Source organism: Leptodactylus fuscus, chromosome 5 (genome assembly GCF_031893055.1).
Source record: "Leptodactylus fuscus isolate aLepFus1 chromosome 5, aLepFus1.hap2, whole genome shotgun sequence".
NCBI lineage: Eukaryota > Metazoa > Chordata > Amphibia > Anura > Leptodactylidae > Leptodactylus > Leptodactylus fuscus.
In genome coordinates, this window is record NC_134269.1 from 161,887,835 (window position 1) to 161,903,651 (window position 15,817).

Below are 15,817 nucleotides of genomic sequence, written 5' to 3' on the forward strand. Positions count from 1 at the left end.
CCTCTTCAGTTGTGAAAAGTTGCTTTAGAATTGACATTACTCATTGAATTGAGCATGTTCTAAAACATTTGGAGAAGTGATTGTGGTCTTTAATAGACAGGAAGCTACTGAATGTTATAGAGCAAATAGTACTGAAAACTTTTATTAGTTTGTATTTCACGTAGGTCAAGCACATGTTGAGCACCGTTTATCAAACATATGTAACAAGAAAACTTACTGTTACCCATAACCACTAATAGCAGTGAAGTTTTGCTTTTCCCAGAGCAGTTTTATCACTGAAGTCCCTGCAAAGTGGATGGAATTCTAGCGAATCCCCCCCACACATTGCAGAAAAATACCTGTAGCAGAAATGCGATTTCCAAAACTGTTGCGTTTTTGAAAATTGCAGCAAGTCAATTATACCTACAGAAACACTAGTGGTTTTACACTATATGTATAATTGAAGAAGAAAGTCTACAGAAAAAAACTCTGTGAAAAGTGCTGTCGGAAAAACGCAATGTGTTTCCACCATAGTTTTTCCAGCATTGCTTTTTCGCTGCAGCCTCCTACGGGGGACCTTAGCCTAAGGAATGAAATCTAAGCTCTCCTTGCTATGGGCAATAGGTCACGTTTTATGATAGACAGTTTTGATAAAAGAGGCCCATTTTCTTCCCCAAAATAACTGAGTTTCATGTGTGTTCTGCTATTATTGATATGAATATATGTGAATATTACTATGTTTCTATGATTTGAATATATTTGAATATTACTTGCTATATTTTTCTATGATTTTATACATTATGCATTAAACTCATACTTGTCATACCAGTTTGTATTTCGTTTCTCCTTAATGTAAGACTTAAACATTGCTTTTCAGTCACTGCTAACAAACGACCTGTTATTCATGGAAATCCTTTTGAGCTGATACCAGAAGATTTACCCCTTGGTGAGTGAAACCTAAGTTATCAATTAGGGCTGCTACGTTTTAGGTAAACCCCTTCATCAGGTATAAAGTGTAGGAGACAATGCAAGCAACAAATAATAGACATAAGAATTCATAAGGATGTGATGTTGAAAACACAATTGGGATTAAGATATTTATATTCTACATATTATGTAGCTGCATATAAATATCCTAATCCCAATTGTGTTTTCAACCAGTAATATTTTGGGAAATAATAATATATATATATATAGTACTACAACCTTAGTCTCATTTGCAAGATGAGGATGTCCTCTTTCATATGACACCGAAAGCAAGTTTGTACATTTTATAACGCCAGAGATATAACTTTTTGAAGTGCCCCCTTCCCTCATGTTCTGTACATGTTACGAAGCCCGTACATGCGCCAAGCCCGTATGCCATGTTACTGGATGAGAGGTAGGAACAGCTCTCAATACAGATGCAAGGGAAAGAATAAAGAGATGCAGGATTTCATAGAAAGGAGTTAAAATTTGTTAATAAAGTATTTTACAAAATGTATTAATGACACAAATACTGCCAGAAAATCAAAAGTTGTTTGAAAGTTTAGTTATACTTTAATTACTGTTGGCTCCGCCCATTTGGCATTCTATTTCACTTAAAAATTAGAACTCTTAACAGTGAGTGCTGCTCGGCATTCCACATTTGACTCTGGCCCAGGACATAGGAGGTCTCCTATGTTAATACTCCAATGGGGCTCGCACTCCCATCTCTAATCCTCTGTACATTTGTACTGTGGCGAATGTGTGTTAACTCTGGCTCCAACTCCCTTCCCCAGGCACAACTTGGTCCTTTCAACTTGTCTCTTCAGCAGTGCACTCTTACCTGAAGTTATTCTGGATAATGGGATAATAGGCTACTAGCTGACTTCTCCCACCTTCTAGAAACAACTTTGAAGATGCCACTTTTATTTATACAGATGACACAGCGGAAATGAAAGTGGCATTTTTAACCTTAAAGAGGACTAGAGATGAGCGAACACTGTTCGGATCAGCCGATCCGAACAGCACGCACCCATAGAAATGAATAGAAGCACCTGTGACGCCGGCCAGCCGCCGGCAAAGTCAGCGTCACAGGTACTTCCATTCATTTCTATGGGTGCGTGCTGTTCGGATCGGCTCATCCGAACAGTGTTCGCTCATCTCTAAAGAGGACCTTTCATCAGATTGGGCACAGGCAGTTCCATATACTGCTGGAAAGCCGACAGTGCACTGAATTCAGCACACTATCGGCTTTCCCGATCTGTGCCCCGGGTAAAGCGCTATTGGTCCTGGTACCATAGCGCTTTACAGTCAGTCGAGCATTTCTGACAGTCAGCCAAGAACGTCCTTCTCTGCAGCAGCGCCTATCGCGCTGCACAGTGTGAGCGGGGAGGAACACCCCCCTCCCCTCCTGATAATACTCATCTATGGATGAGCACTGTGAGCAGAGGGAGGGGGCGTTCCTCCTCGCTCACACTCTACAGCGCGATAGGCACTGCTGTGGAGAAGGACGTTCCTGAAAGACTGTCAGAAACGCCCTTCTGACTGCAAAGCGCTACGGTACCGACACGATAGCGCTTTACCCGGGGCACAGATCGGGAAAGCCGATAATGCGCTGAATTCAGCACACTGTTGGCTTTTCCAGCGGTATATAGAACTGCCTGTGCCCAATGTGATGAAAGGTCCTCTTTAAAGACACAAGGGGCTTTCGTCAAGGGTTGGATTTATCAAAATTTCTCCTGTGGCAGTGCAGGGAATACTTAATTGAATTAGGTTTAGATTATGCTGTGATGGTGGTCACCAGTCACCCCTGCCCTCTTCTGATCCCACTCACTTTCAAGAAAAATGGCAAGGCCAGCACATGAATGCCCCTTGCGACTATTCTAGTCATAGATGGAGTTAAATAGTCACAAAACACCGATCAAGCATGTGTCCTTAGTCTTTTGTCTTACATAAAGCTATAAATAGGGATTTTCACACACTTTATCTCAAACAGGTTCACTTGCTTTCATCATTAATGCAACAGATGAAGATGGGGACACTCTGACATATAACATATATGGTCCAGATTCCTTCTATTTCAATTGTAACAACAACAATGGTGAGGCAACTCTCATTCTCCCTCTAGACTATGAGGTAAGCTGTTATAGGAACTCTTATTCTTATATAACATATATTTACATTTACTCTTTATTCCTCAAACAGAATACATATTGGGCATATAATTAATAGTGTGGTTATGGTGTGACCTTTACGTAAAATGCACCAAACTGTGTTGCATTTTGCATTTGGTTTGAGAGCAAATTTTCCAAATAGCTTGGCAAGTGGGTGTGGCTTTGCTTAAAAAGGGCATGTTCAGTCTTTAGAAAAAAAAAGAAGTGAAAGTAAAGTAATTCTTTCATATGCCAAGATCACATCTGAGATCTCTGAGATCTCATTTTTCTTAAACCCTTAAGGTGACCATACACATAAGGCCGGGTTCACACGGAGTATTCTGGCTCGTCATTTGGTACGTAGACGCCACGGGAGGATTTGCGGGCCGTATACACTCCCATTGTTTTCAATGGGAGCCGGTACCGTACACGCGGCGCTATTTTGCAGCCGTGATTTTGCGGCGGCCATCTACGTACCAAATAAACGAGCCAGAATACTCCGTGTGAACCCGGCCTTAGTGCGATGGCAAGCTTTATTCTGTCAAAAATAGATCATATGTGTTGGGAATTTTCAACCAGTGGAAAATTAGGGTACATTCACACATAGGACTCTGGCACGGACTCCGCAGCAGGATACAGAAGAAATCTTTGTCCTGCTCGATACTGTCTTGGAATCTGCAGCTGAATTCCGCAACTCAACAATTCCTGCTGATATTCCATCACAGGTATCCTGTGTCCGTATACGGTGGCAGAAAATGAAGACGAATTTCTCTTCGTTTTCCGCCATTTGACTGATTATAAGCAAATGTATAAAGAAAGAATATTTCTGGCACTCAATGGGAATTTTTCATATATTTATTTTAAGCATCCAGAGTTATACAAGTAGACATTTCGGTCAATTTAGACCTTCCTCAGTACAACGGATGCAAGAAGAGTGAACACATGGTGATTAGGAAAAGGTCCAGTGTGACCTTTTCCTAATCACCATGTGTTCACTCTTCCTGCATCCGTTGTACTGAGGAAGGTCTAAATTGACCAAAACGTCTACTTGTATAACTCTGGATGCTTAAAGGGGCTGTATCAGCAAAATCATGCTGCTAGAGCCCCACATATGCGTGCATAGCCTTTAAAAAGGCTATTCAGACACCGTAAAAGTTATATTAAACTACCCCCCAGTTTTAAAATAATAACCTAAAAAAGAATGTGCTCTACTTACCGAACGTGCACGCTGGGCGGGCATTCTGGGTGTGTCTTCATCTTCATCCCCGCCTCTTCTTCCTCCGATGTCTTCGGGTCCCGTCCTCCTCCGGCGCTTGCTCGCGGACACTGATAAAAAAAAAATAGCTTGCGCGCATGCGCAGTAGCACGCGGCTTCTACTACGGCTACTGCGCATGCGCCCAGGCTATTTTCTTTTATCAGTGTCCGCGAGCAAGCGCCGGAGGAGGACGGGACCCGAAGGCATCGGAGGAAGAAGAGGCGGGGATGAAGATGAAGACACACCCAGAATGCCCGCCCAGCGTGCACGTTCGGTAAGTAGAGCACATTCTTTTTTAGGTTATTATTTTAAAACTGGGGGGTAGTTTAATATAACTTTTACGGTGCCTGAATAGCCTTTTTAAAGGCTATGCACGCATATGTGGGGCTCTAGCAGCATGATTTTGCTGATAGAGCCCCTTTAAAATAAATATATGAAAAATTCCCGTTGAGTGCCAGAAATATTCTTTCTTCATTGAATATGGCGGTGAGATGCCTTTTCTGAGCACCTAACTTATTAAATACCGAGTGACGGATCATTACATTTTATAAGCAAATGTATGCAATGTCACTGCATTTAAGCTAAACTACTCCCCAGAAGGTGCAGTTTAGTTGTTAGTGTTGAAGGTGGGATAATTGATACAGGCAATCCCACCATCAATTGATTTGCCATATCAAGACTGGTCAACTATAGTTTGGAATTTTTAAAAGCCATAACTTTTTTTTTATTTCTCTGCTGACCTAGACATATGTAGGCTTGTTTTTGCATGATGATTTGTATTTTTAGATGCCACCATTTTGTGGTACGTATCATATTTTTTTTTAGCTTTTCTAAATAGTTTGGGGGGGGGGGGCTGTAAATATGTCCTTTAATTGGGTTTTGTTTTTATGAAATGCACTTTGCTGTAAAGATAAGTTTTTTTTTCATCGAATACTTAAAATTATGATAATATCAAATATATATTGTATGTTTTGTTTTATAAAAAAAAATAGCTTCTGGGCACCATATTTTAACACCCACCCTATATTGGGGTGATATATCTGTGTGAGGACTCATTTTTTGTGTGAGCTAATTTACGGTAACTTTTTGGGGGAATGGTGGAGATGAAATACAACAATTTTTGCATTCTTGCATTGTGGGTTTCTCTGGCATTTAGTGCATGGGATAAAAAATAGGAAAAGGTTTTTCAACCTTGCATATTTTCTATTTATACTGCAATACTTCTGCTATGACAACCTCTTGGCACTCTGGGATGTTGTTGCAGGGGACAAAAGGAAGAGAGAGTAGTCCTTTAGGGTATGTTTGCACGGCAGAATTTGCATTCCGCATTTGAACACTTCCGCAGTCAATTTGGGCACTTGTTTTGCACTGATATAAATATTTTGAGCTCCAGTGTAGCCCGAATGAATGGGGCTACACTGGAGCGTGCCTTGAGTCGCGGATGCCATGGGTGATTCAGTCGCAGAATCTGAGGCAAGATAAGGCATGTCACTTCTTTTTTCCGTTACTAGCTAGCGGAAAAAAGAAGCGAGTGGCTCCCATTGAAGTCAATGTGATCTGTTTTTTGGCAGCGGATTTTGAGGCAAAATCCGCTGCCAAAAAATGCTCTGTGAACTAGCCCTAACAGGGAACAATATTCCTTTGTATTTGCTGTTACTCACAAACTTCTGATGAAGCTCACCCTGGTTAGGTGTTGTCCAACTCTTTTTATTTTTATTGTTTAATAGGATTGCTGATTGGGCCATAAAAAATAAAAAAAAACTGTTCTTACCTCTCTCCAGGACTCCATTTCCATCAGCGGCAGGTTCAGTCTTTAGTATACAGGTTGTTTGTGCCAGATGACCACTGCAGCCAGTCACAGGTCTTAGTGGTGATCTCTTCACAGATGGCACATTACAACAATCATGTGTGAGTATGGGAAGAGGTCACCACTTAGTCCTGTAATGGATGCAGTGGTCACCTAAAGCAAACAGGATGTCGCCGCTGGCATCAACCGGGAGACCTGTATAGATGGAGACTGGAGCTGCCGCTGCTACTGTAAGTGGAGGCTCAGGGAGAGGTGATTACATTTTTTTAAATATGTTTATCAGCAGCCCTATTAAACAATAACAAATGAGTCAGACAACCCCTTTAAGGGCACTAATAACAGCATCTTTAGTGTGTGGTTATGTGGGATACCCTATTAGGATATACCACATAGGGCTCCGGCCTTACCCTTGGTTCACATCTGCGTTTGGTAATCCATTTGGGAACCCCCGAACGGACTACCGAATGCATTTGCAGGCAGTGTGCAGTGAATTTGCCGCGAGTTTTCTGCACAAGTCATGCCAACAGGAAAGTAGATTGTGAAATACTTTCCTGTCCGCATGTTCCCTGCAGAGATCTCGCAGCAAGCACATGGACCCCATTATAGTCTATGGTGTCTGTGTGCTTTCACTGTACACCGCTTGCAAATGCGTTCGGTACTCTGTTCGGGGGGAGGGGGGGGGGTCCTCATGCGGACTTCCCCGAACGGATTACCGATGCAGATATGAACAAGGCCTGATACTTTCAGTGAAATGTAGGGTTCTGATATGTAATCAATATCTGCCTTTCTTTTCCTATAGACTAAACAAGTTCTTAACATCATTCAGACAGTATCTGATGGAACGGAAATGGTAAGAAGTCACAATTAGAGATGAGCGAACACTAAAATGTTCGAGGTTCGAAATTCGATTCGAACAGCCGCTCACTGTTCGAGTGTTCGAATGGGTTTCGAACCCCATTATAGTCTATGGGGAACATAAACTCGTTAAGGGGGAAACCCAAATTCGTGTCTGGAGGGTCACCAAGTCCACTATGACACCCCAGGAAATGATACCAACACCCTGGAATGACACTGGGACAGCAGGGGAAGCATGTCTGGGGGCATAAAAGTCACTTTATTTCATGGAAATCCCTGTCAGTTTGCGATTTTCGCAAGCTAACTTTTCCCCATAGAAATGCATTGGCCAGTGCTGATTGGCCAGAGTACGGAACTCGACCAATCAGCGCTGGCTCTGCTGGAGGAGGCGGAGTCTAAGATAGCTCCACACCAGTCTCCATTCAGGTCCGACCTTAGACTCCGCCTCCTCCGGCAGAGCCAGCACTGATTGGCCGAAGGCTGGCCAATGCATTCCTATGCGAATGCAGACTTAGCAGTGCTGAGTCAGTTTTGCTCAACTACACATCTGATGCACACTCGGCACTGCTACATCAGATGTAGCAATCTGATGTAGCAGAGCCGAGGGTGCACTAGAACCCCTGTGCAAACTCAGTTCACGCTAATAGAATGCATTGGCCAGCGCTGATTGGCCAATGCATTCTATTAGCCCGATGAAGTAGAGCTGAATGTGTGTGCTAAGCACACACATTCAGCACTGCTTCATCAAGCCAATACAATGCATTAGCCAGTGCTGATTGGCCAGAGTACGGAATTCGGCCAATCAGCGCTGGCTCTGCTGGAGGAGGCGGAGTCTAAGATCGCTCCACACCAGTCTCCATTCAGGTCCGACCTTAGACTCCGCCTCCTCCGGCAGAGCCAGCGCTGATTGGCCGAAGGCTGGCCAATGCATTCCTATGCGAATGCAGACTTAGCAGTGCTGAGTCAGTTTTGCTCAACTACACATCTGATGCACACTCGGCACTGCTACATCAGATGTAGCAATCTGATGTAGCAGAGCCGAGGGTGCACTAGAACCCCTGTGCAAACTCAGTTCACGCTAATAGAATGCATTGGCCAGCGCTGATTGGCCAATGCATTCTATTAGCCCGATGAAGTAGAGCTGAATGTGTGTGCTAAGCACACACATTCAGCACTGCTTCATCAAGCCAATACAATGCATTAGCCAGTGCTGATTGGCCAGAGTACGGAATTCGGCCAATCAGCGCTGGCCAATGCATTCTATTAGCCCGATGAAGTAGAGCTGAATGTGTGTGCTAAGCACACACATTCAGCACTGCTTCATCAAGCCAATACAATGCATTAGCCAGTGCTGATTGGCCAGAGTACGGAATTCGGCCAATCAGCGCTGGCTCTGCTGGAGGAGGCGGAGTCTAAGGTCGGACCTGAATGGAGACTGGTGTGGAGCGATCTTAGACTCCGCCTCCTCCAGCAGAGCCAGCGCTGATTGGCCGAATTCCGTACTCTGGCCAATCAGCACTGGCTAATGCATTGTATTGGCGTGATGAAGCAGTGCTGAATGTGTGTGCTTAGCACACACATTCAGCTCTACTTCATCGGGCTAATAGAATGCATTGGCCAGCGCTGATTGGCCGAATTCCGTACTCTGGCCAATCAGTGCTGGCCAATGCATTCTATTAGCTTGATGAAGCAGAGTGTGCACAAGGGTTCAAGCGCACCCTCGGCTCTGATGTAGCAGAGCCGAGGCTGCACAAGGGTTCAAGCGCACCCTCGGCTCTGATGTAGGAGAGCCGAGGGTGCACTTGAACCCTTGTGCAGCCTCGGCTCTGCTACATCAGAGCCGAGGGTGCGCTTGAACCCTTGTGCACACTCTGCTTCATCAAGCTAATAGAATGCATTGGCCAGCGCTGATTGGCCAATGTATTCTATTAGCCTGATGAAGTAGAGCTGAATGTGTGTGCTAAGCACACACATTCAGCTCTACTTCATCGGGCTAATAGAATGCATTGGCCAGCGCTGATTGGCCAGAGTACGGAACTCGACCAATCAGCGCTGGCTCTGCTGGAGGAGGCGGAGTCTAAGATCGCTCCACACCAGTCTCCATTCAGGTCCGACCTTAGACTCCGCCTCCTCCAGCAGAGCCAGCGCTGATTGGCCGAATTCCGTACTCTGGCCAATCAGCACTGGCTAATGCATTGTATTGGCGTGATGAAGCAGTGCTGAATGTGTGTGCTTAGCACACACATTCAGCTCTACTTCATCGGGCTAATAGAATGCATTGGCCAATCAGCGCTGGCCAATGCATTCTATTAGCGTGAACTGAGTTTGCACAGGGGTTCTAGTGCACCCTCGGCTCTGCTACATCAGATTGCTACATCTGATGTAGCAGTGCCGAGTGTGCATCAGATGTGTAGTTGAGCAAAACTGACTCAGCACTGCTAAGTCTCTGCATTCGCATAGGAATGCATTGGCCAGCCTTCGGCCAATCAGCGCTGGCTCTGCCGGAGGAGGCGGAGTCTAAGGTCGGACCTGAATGGAGACTGGTGTGGAGCGATCTTAGACTCCGCCTCCTCCAGCAGAGCCAGCGCTGATTGGTCGAGTTCCGTACTCTGGCCAATCAGCGCTGGCCAATGCATTCTATTAGCCCGATGAAGTAGAGCTGAATGTGTGTGCTTAGCACACACATTCAGCTCTACTTCATCAGGCTAATAGAATACATTGGCCAATCAGCGCTGGCCAATGCATTCTATTAGCTTGATGAAGCAGAGTGTGCACAAGGGTTCAAGCGCACCCTCGGCTCTGATGTAGCAGAGCTGAGGGTGCACAAGGGTTCAAGTGCACCCTCGGCTCTCCTACATCAGAGCCGAGGGTGCGCTTGAACCCTTGTGCAGCCTCGGCTCTGCTACATCAGAGCCGAGGGTGCGCTTGAACCCTTGTGCACACTCTGCTTCATCAAGCTAATAGAATGCATTGGCCAGCACTGATTGGCCAGAGTACGGAATTCGGCCAATCAGCGCTGGCCAATGCATCCCTATGGGAAAAAGTTTATCTCACAAAAATCACAATTACACACCCGATAGAGCCCCAAAAAGTTATTTTTAATAACATTCCCCCCTAAATAAAGGTTATCCCTAGCTATCCCTGCCTGTACAGCTATCCCTGTCTCATAGTCACAAAGTTCACATTCTCATATGACCCGGATTTGAAATCCACTATTCGTCTAAAATGGAGGTCACCTGATTTCGGCAGCCAATGACTTTTTCCAATTTTTTTCAATGCCCCCAGTGTCGTAGTTCCTGTCCCACCTCCCCTGCGCTGTTATTGGTGCAAAAAAGGCGCCTGGGAAGGTGGGAGGGGAATCGAATTTTGGCGCACTTTACCACGTGGTGTTCGATTCGATTCGAACATGGCGAACACCCTGATATCCGATCGAACATGTGTTCGATAGAACACTGTTCGCTCATCTCTAGTCACAATATAATCAGCTGGTGACATGAAAGGCTCCAAATCAATAGACTTACCAAGTATTTTCATTGCAATATTGTAAATAAATTGTGCTTTAATAATTTAATATTTTTATACTCACTGAGCAGTGACTAAAGCATTTAGGTTGAGGGGAGGGGTAAGGAAAGCCAGAGACAGACTGAAATGACAGATTTGGCAGAGGTAGTGATGAATGAGTGGAAAGTACAAAACAATGAAAGCTATATTGAGATGCAGCAGGCTTTCAGATGAAACTATTCTGCTTATTTCCAAATCAAACCCCTGCCTTTCCTTTGAGAGAAGATTTTGGAAACTGTATTTTGTTCATGCTGAGATATTAGTCTTTGCTAGCATGAATTCAGTCATGCTGCCTACTTGGAAGAGAAGACAAGGAGCTGCTTCAGTCCCTGTTTGGACACAGATCTGATCTGTGAATGGATAATAGTCCCAATACACATTACAATCAAATAAAGAGAAGTTTTTTATAAACACAATGAAGGGTAAAATGTAGGCGGCTGTCACACAAACCTCACTTATTTTGTGTAAATATGTCCAGAGATGATCTATAATGGGCTAAATAACGGTACTCTGTGACGAAACACAGGGACAATGGCAACTGCTCAGGCCCGGTTTACGTCTACGTTCAGGTTTCCGTTCAGGGAGTCCACTTGGGAACCCCCCCGAATGGAAACCTATATGCATTAAAAAGCGGGTACATAAGGAAACCCACAGACACCATAGACTTTAATGGGGTTTGTTTGGTTTCTGCTTGTTTTCCAGCATGAAATATGCAGAGAAAAGTGCTGCTTGCAGGATTTTTCTATCCGCATGTTTCCTGAGGAAACCGAGCAGAAACCACACTATTATACTCTATGGGGTCCGCGGGTTTTCCAGGTAACTGCTTTTTAATGCGTATTGATTTCCATTCGGTGGCTCCCCGATCAGAAACCCGAATGCAGATGTGAACCGGGCCTAAGAGACAAATATAAACTCACCAAACTGTATTTGTCACAACAGTCATGAAAGACCTTGTGAATACCAGTCAGACAGCATTCACGTGGCTTCTGCCTTCCCCCCTACCTGATCTCATGCACAAACCAGGCACCATTTATTGTTGTCCTCTGTCACACAAAGCAGTGCTTTTCACAAAAAGTTGGCAGAGACAGTCCAGATCACTGATCGTGACAGGACCCCAGCCCTGGCCATAGATCTAGGCATAGATAGATGTACTAATTCTTGGTGATTTTTCATTTTAACCTATCGTATAGTCCAAAATGACAACTTTCTAATTTTTTTCCTAAAATGGTAAATAAAACCCTCCAGTTTATGGTATAAGATGTTTGCCAATGTCTTTATAGAGTGAAGAGATTATGTCAGCCTTACTGTAAGATTCGCTCAAACATTTTGGCCCCTATCCATTGAATGCATCGTAGCTGATTTCTGTGTTTTCTTTCTTTAAGGTTCAGAGACCATTTATCGTTCAAGTTACAGATTGCAATGATAACGCGCCGGTATTTTATGGGCTGCCTTATGCCGTAGAGGTCCTGGAGGTAAGTGTGGCTTTCAAAGTAAGAAATTGCTTTGGCTCATTGTTCTTAGTTTAGATCACATTAAATAGAGTCTTCTGTAGATACGGCGAATCTAGTGAGGATATTTTATTAGGACCATATAGGTTATAAAACCCATTACAGCCTTTGCGTTACTAGAGTCAAATCTGCTGGAGAATTGGGGGGGCCACACGGTGGCTTAGTGGTTAGCACTGCAGCCCTGCAGTGCTGGAGTCCCCAGTTTGAATCCTGTCAAGGGCAAAAAAAACATCTGCAAGGAGTTTGTATGTTCTCCCCGTGTATGTGTGGATTTCCATCCCATATTCGAAAGACATACTGATAGGGAAAAATGTAGATTGTGAGCTCTATGTGGGGCTCACAAGCTACATAAGAAAAAAAAAAATCTGCCGGAGAATTGTACGCTTGTAGCCTAGATTCTCCCACACATTGCAGCTCATTCCTGGGGCTGTGATCAGCTTATTTTTTTTGGAAGATCTTTCTATAAAACCGTGAAATGATATCTTTGTTGAGCAATTTCAGGCAGGTTGTATTTTTAGCTGTACAATTCCTTTTCTTCTGGACATAAACGCCACCAAAGATCTGAACATGTGACCAACTTATTTTTGGAAGATCTTTTCTTGAAAAACAGTTGTGAAATGTGACAACTACTTTATTACGTACTGTGAGGCCAAGGTACAAGAGTGACACCCAGTGTCTGATTTTTGTCCCTACATTTAGTTAATAGTACAGTACTACGTCTATCCTAACTACTTTCTTATATTGATTATAACTTTTTACTTCCTATTTTAAGCAAAGTATGTAAATTTTCTTCTAGAAAAACCCAGATTTTGGAGTTTTGAATCACAGCTGTCAATTATACGAAGGGAAACACTGGTGGTTTCCCTATAGGTTTAATTGAAGAAGAAAGTCCACAGAGGAAACCTCTGCAAACTTTCTGTGGAAAGCATTTTTTTTTTTTTTAAAAGTGACGTGTAGTTGCCACGTTTTTTCCTCTAGGAAGCTACACTGGGCCTTACTGAACATTTGGACTTTTTTCCTTTTTTATGTAGATTGTGAGCCCCACATAGAGCTCACAATGTACATTTTTACCTATCAGTATGTCTTTGAAATATGGGATGGAAATCCATGCAAACACAGGGAGAACATACAAACTCCTTGCAGATGTTTTTTTGCCCTTGGCAGGATTTGAACACCAGGACTCCAGCACTACAAGGCTGCAGTGCCAACCACTGAGCCACCATGTGGCCATTTGGACTGTGTTCTGTCTGCATCAGGCTGGGTTCACATCTCCGCTAGACTTAAAAGTGCTGCAAGTGCAACTTTTTCATCCGGCTGTTTCAGAACGGATGCCGGGCGGATCCCATTGTAGTCAATGAGGCCCATCGGCGCTGTTTTAGTGGTCCTCCGATGGACCAGAACAACAGACACCCAGGTGCAGATGTGAACACAGCATCAGATATTCTTTTGCTGTTTAAGGCTGCTGGCAGACAACCATGCTGCAACTGGCCAGCCGTGAATTAAAGGCATAGGCGGGAAACGGGGGACACAGGGATGTCACCCATGTGCCGCCTGTGCACGGCTGTCCTTCTGCGGCTCCTTTCATTAAATGAAGAGGAGCCATGAAAGCACAGACTGCAAAATAGGACAAAAATAAGGCCTGTTCTATATTTTGTGGCCCACACTGTGAAAGTCACGGTTGTGTGTACGGACCCCTTTTGAAATGAATGAGTCAGTGTGCTATCCGTGAAATATGGTCGTCTGAAACCGCCCTAATTCTGTAGCTCTTATCCTATGATGGATGAGAGCAACTTCTTACTGTAATGAAGATCATGTGAACTTAGCCTTAGATTCTCGTACAGCTTACAGTTTAGTCCTGGGGGTATCAGAAGAGGCATATCCTGAGATACATTTATTTTGGAGGATCTTTTTTTTTAGCAAATTGTTGTCAAATGTGAATACTCCTTTCGGCTGGCCATATAGGTTAGATCTTTACTTAGGGATTTCAAACAGGTTACATTTCTACCTGTCTAATCGTTTGTATCTTGTGCACAAACATTTAAGCCAATAATTTTTACATTACTGACACTGTTTTTTGAATACTAACATTTCAGATGAGTTTGAGGACATGATAAAAAAACATAAACCTATAATTATTTTGTATTGCAGAATGTGCCACTTGATTCTGTAATCTGCAAGGTCACAGCAGAAGACTATGATAATAACAGACTTATACCAGTGACATTTGCAATTGAAGAGGTAATATAGAAATGCTTTTGTATTGCTTTCAACCAGATCTGTTATTCACATACGTGAAAAACATCCTTTTTTAAAAAATAATTTCATATATGGTCTGCGGGTCCATGAAAAGAGAATAGCAAATATGTGCTCCATGGTTCACAATATGACCAAAATAGAACACCATTGGTCCATGGAAAAGAATGGAGGTCAGTATGAACCATTAAAATAAATTGGATCACTTGCATCCATGATTGCCAGGGTCTCACATATCTGCAGATTGTGGACATGTGAATAAGGCCTTACTCTGTATTATTTTTATTAAATGTGTTTCCTTTTATCTACTTTGTTTTGGCACACAGAGTTTTTGGCGCTGATTTTGATGGCCAAAAAAGGAACCCATTGAAGTCAATGGGAGGCTTTTTTTTCAGAGCTGAGTCTGACACCAAGGCCCCATGGTGCGGAAACGCAGCTTTTTTGTGGCAAATTTTGCTGTGGTTTTTGAGCCAAAACCAAGGAATGGGAAATATCTAGGAACTTCTTATACTCCTACCTTTTGTTCAGTCCACTCCTGACTTTGGCTCAAAAAACTGCAGCAAAACCTGCAACAAAAAAAGCCGCTTTTCTGCATCATGGGGCCTTAGCCTGAGATAGGTCAGGTTGCTTTTTTTTCCCGCTGGCTAAAAAAAACCGCTAGTGGAAAATAAAAGCTAGCGGCTTCCTTTGAAATGAATGGGAGGCTTTTTGCAGTCGGATTTTGAGGCAGATTCTCGAAATTTGCTGGCAAAAATCTCTGTGTGAACTAGCCTGAAAGATTTCAGATTGCTGCTGTGTTGGGGGAAAAAGTAAAGTTATTATAGCTTTCCGGATGCAAAAATTACTTTAAAAGTAGCCATTGACATACATAACTTGAAGCCCAATTCACATCTGAATTTAGCAATGGTAAGAGGAGGATAGGTCTGAAATATCTTATAGGCCTGAGTAACTTGTTGGCATATGTCTAATTCATAATATATATATATATATATATATATATATATATATATATATATATATATATATATATATATATTACACTTCTTTCCTAGGTCATTCCAAGCTCAGACAGTGACCTGTTCTACATTCAAGATGTTGAAAACACACTTCCCAGAATTGCAGATATTAAACTGAATGGTTCTTTGGACTTTAACAGAAAAAGCACCTTCTACCAATTAATAATAAATGCAACGGTAATGAAGTTGTAGACTGTAACCTTTCACATGCTTTTCTTGTTTTTATACTGGTAGGGTGGGATTTATCATTGCTTGTACACCAGAATTCAGCCATGTTTTCCCCTATTTTGCATGCTGGTTTTCTTGTGTGCCCTTAAGTTATTAATAGCTTGCTCAATTTTTTAAATGTTTTGCACCTACTGCACTTTTTTTTGGTGCATGATGGTTTACTACTTTTGAGTTTTTAGAAAGTTGCAAAATACATGCGCAAGCACAAGCCTGGTTCACATCTGCGATGGGGACCCCT

The 15,817-nt window shown here is 43.1% G+C and overlaps 1 protein-coding gene across 1 annotated transcript in view; it reads left to right on the forward strand.

Moving 5' to 3' along the window:
• The window catches only part of CDHR2 (cadherin related family member 2), a 94,648-nt gene that overhangs the window by 30,144 nt on the left and 48,687 nt on the right, over positions 1-15,817 (forward strand). Inside the window, exons 3-8 of the mRNA XM_075274705.1 lie at positions 857-925; positions 2,939-3,078; positions 6,958-7,008; positions 11,957-12,046; positions 14,231-14,320; positions 15,388-15,528. Of these exons, the coding sequence (XP_075130806.1) occupies positions 857-925; positions 2,939-3,078; positions 6,958-7,008; positions 11,957-12,046; positions 14,231-14,320; positions 15,388-15,528 (581 nt within the window). The remainder of the gene's footprint in view (positions 1-856; positions 926-2,938; positions 3,079-6,957; positions 7,009-11,956; positions 12,047-14,230; positions 14,321-15,387; positions 15,529-15,817) is intronic.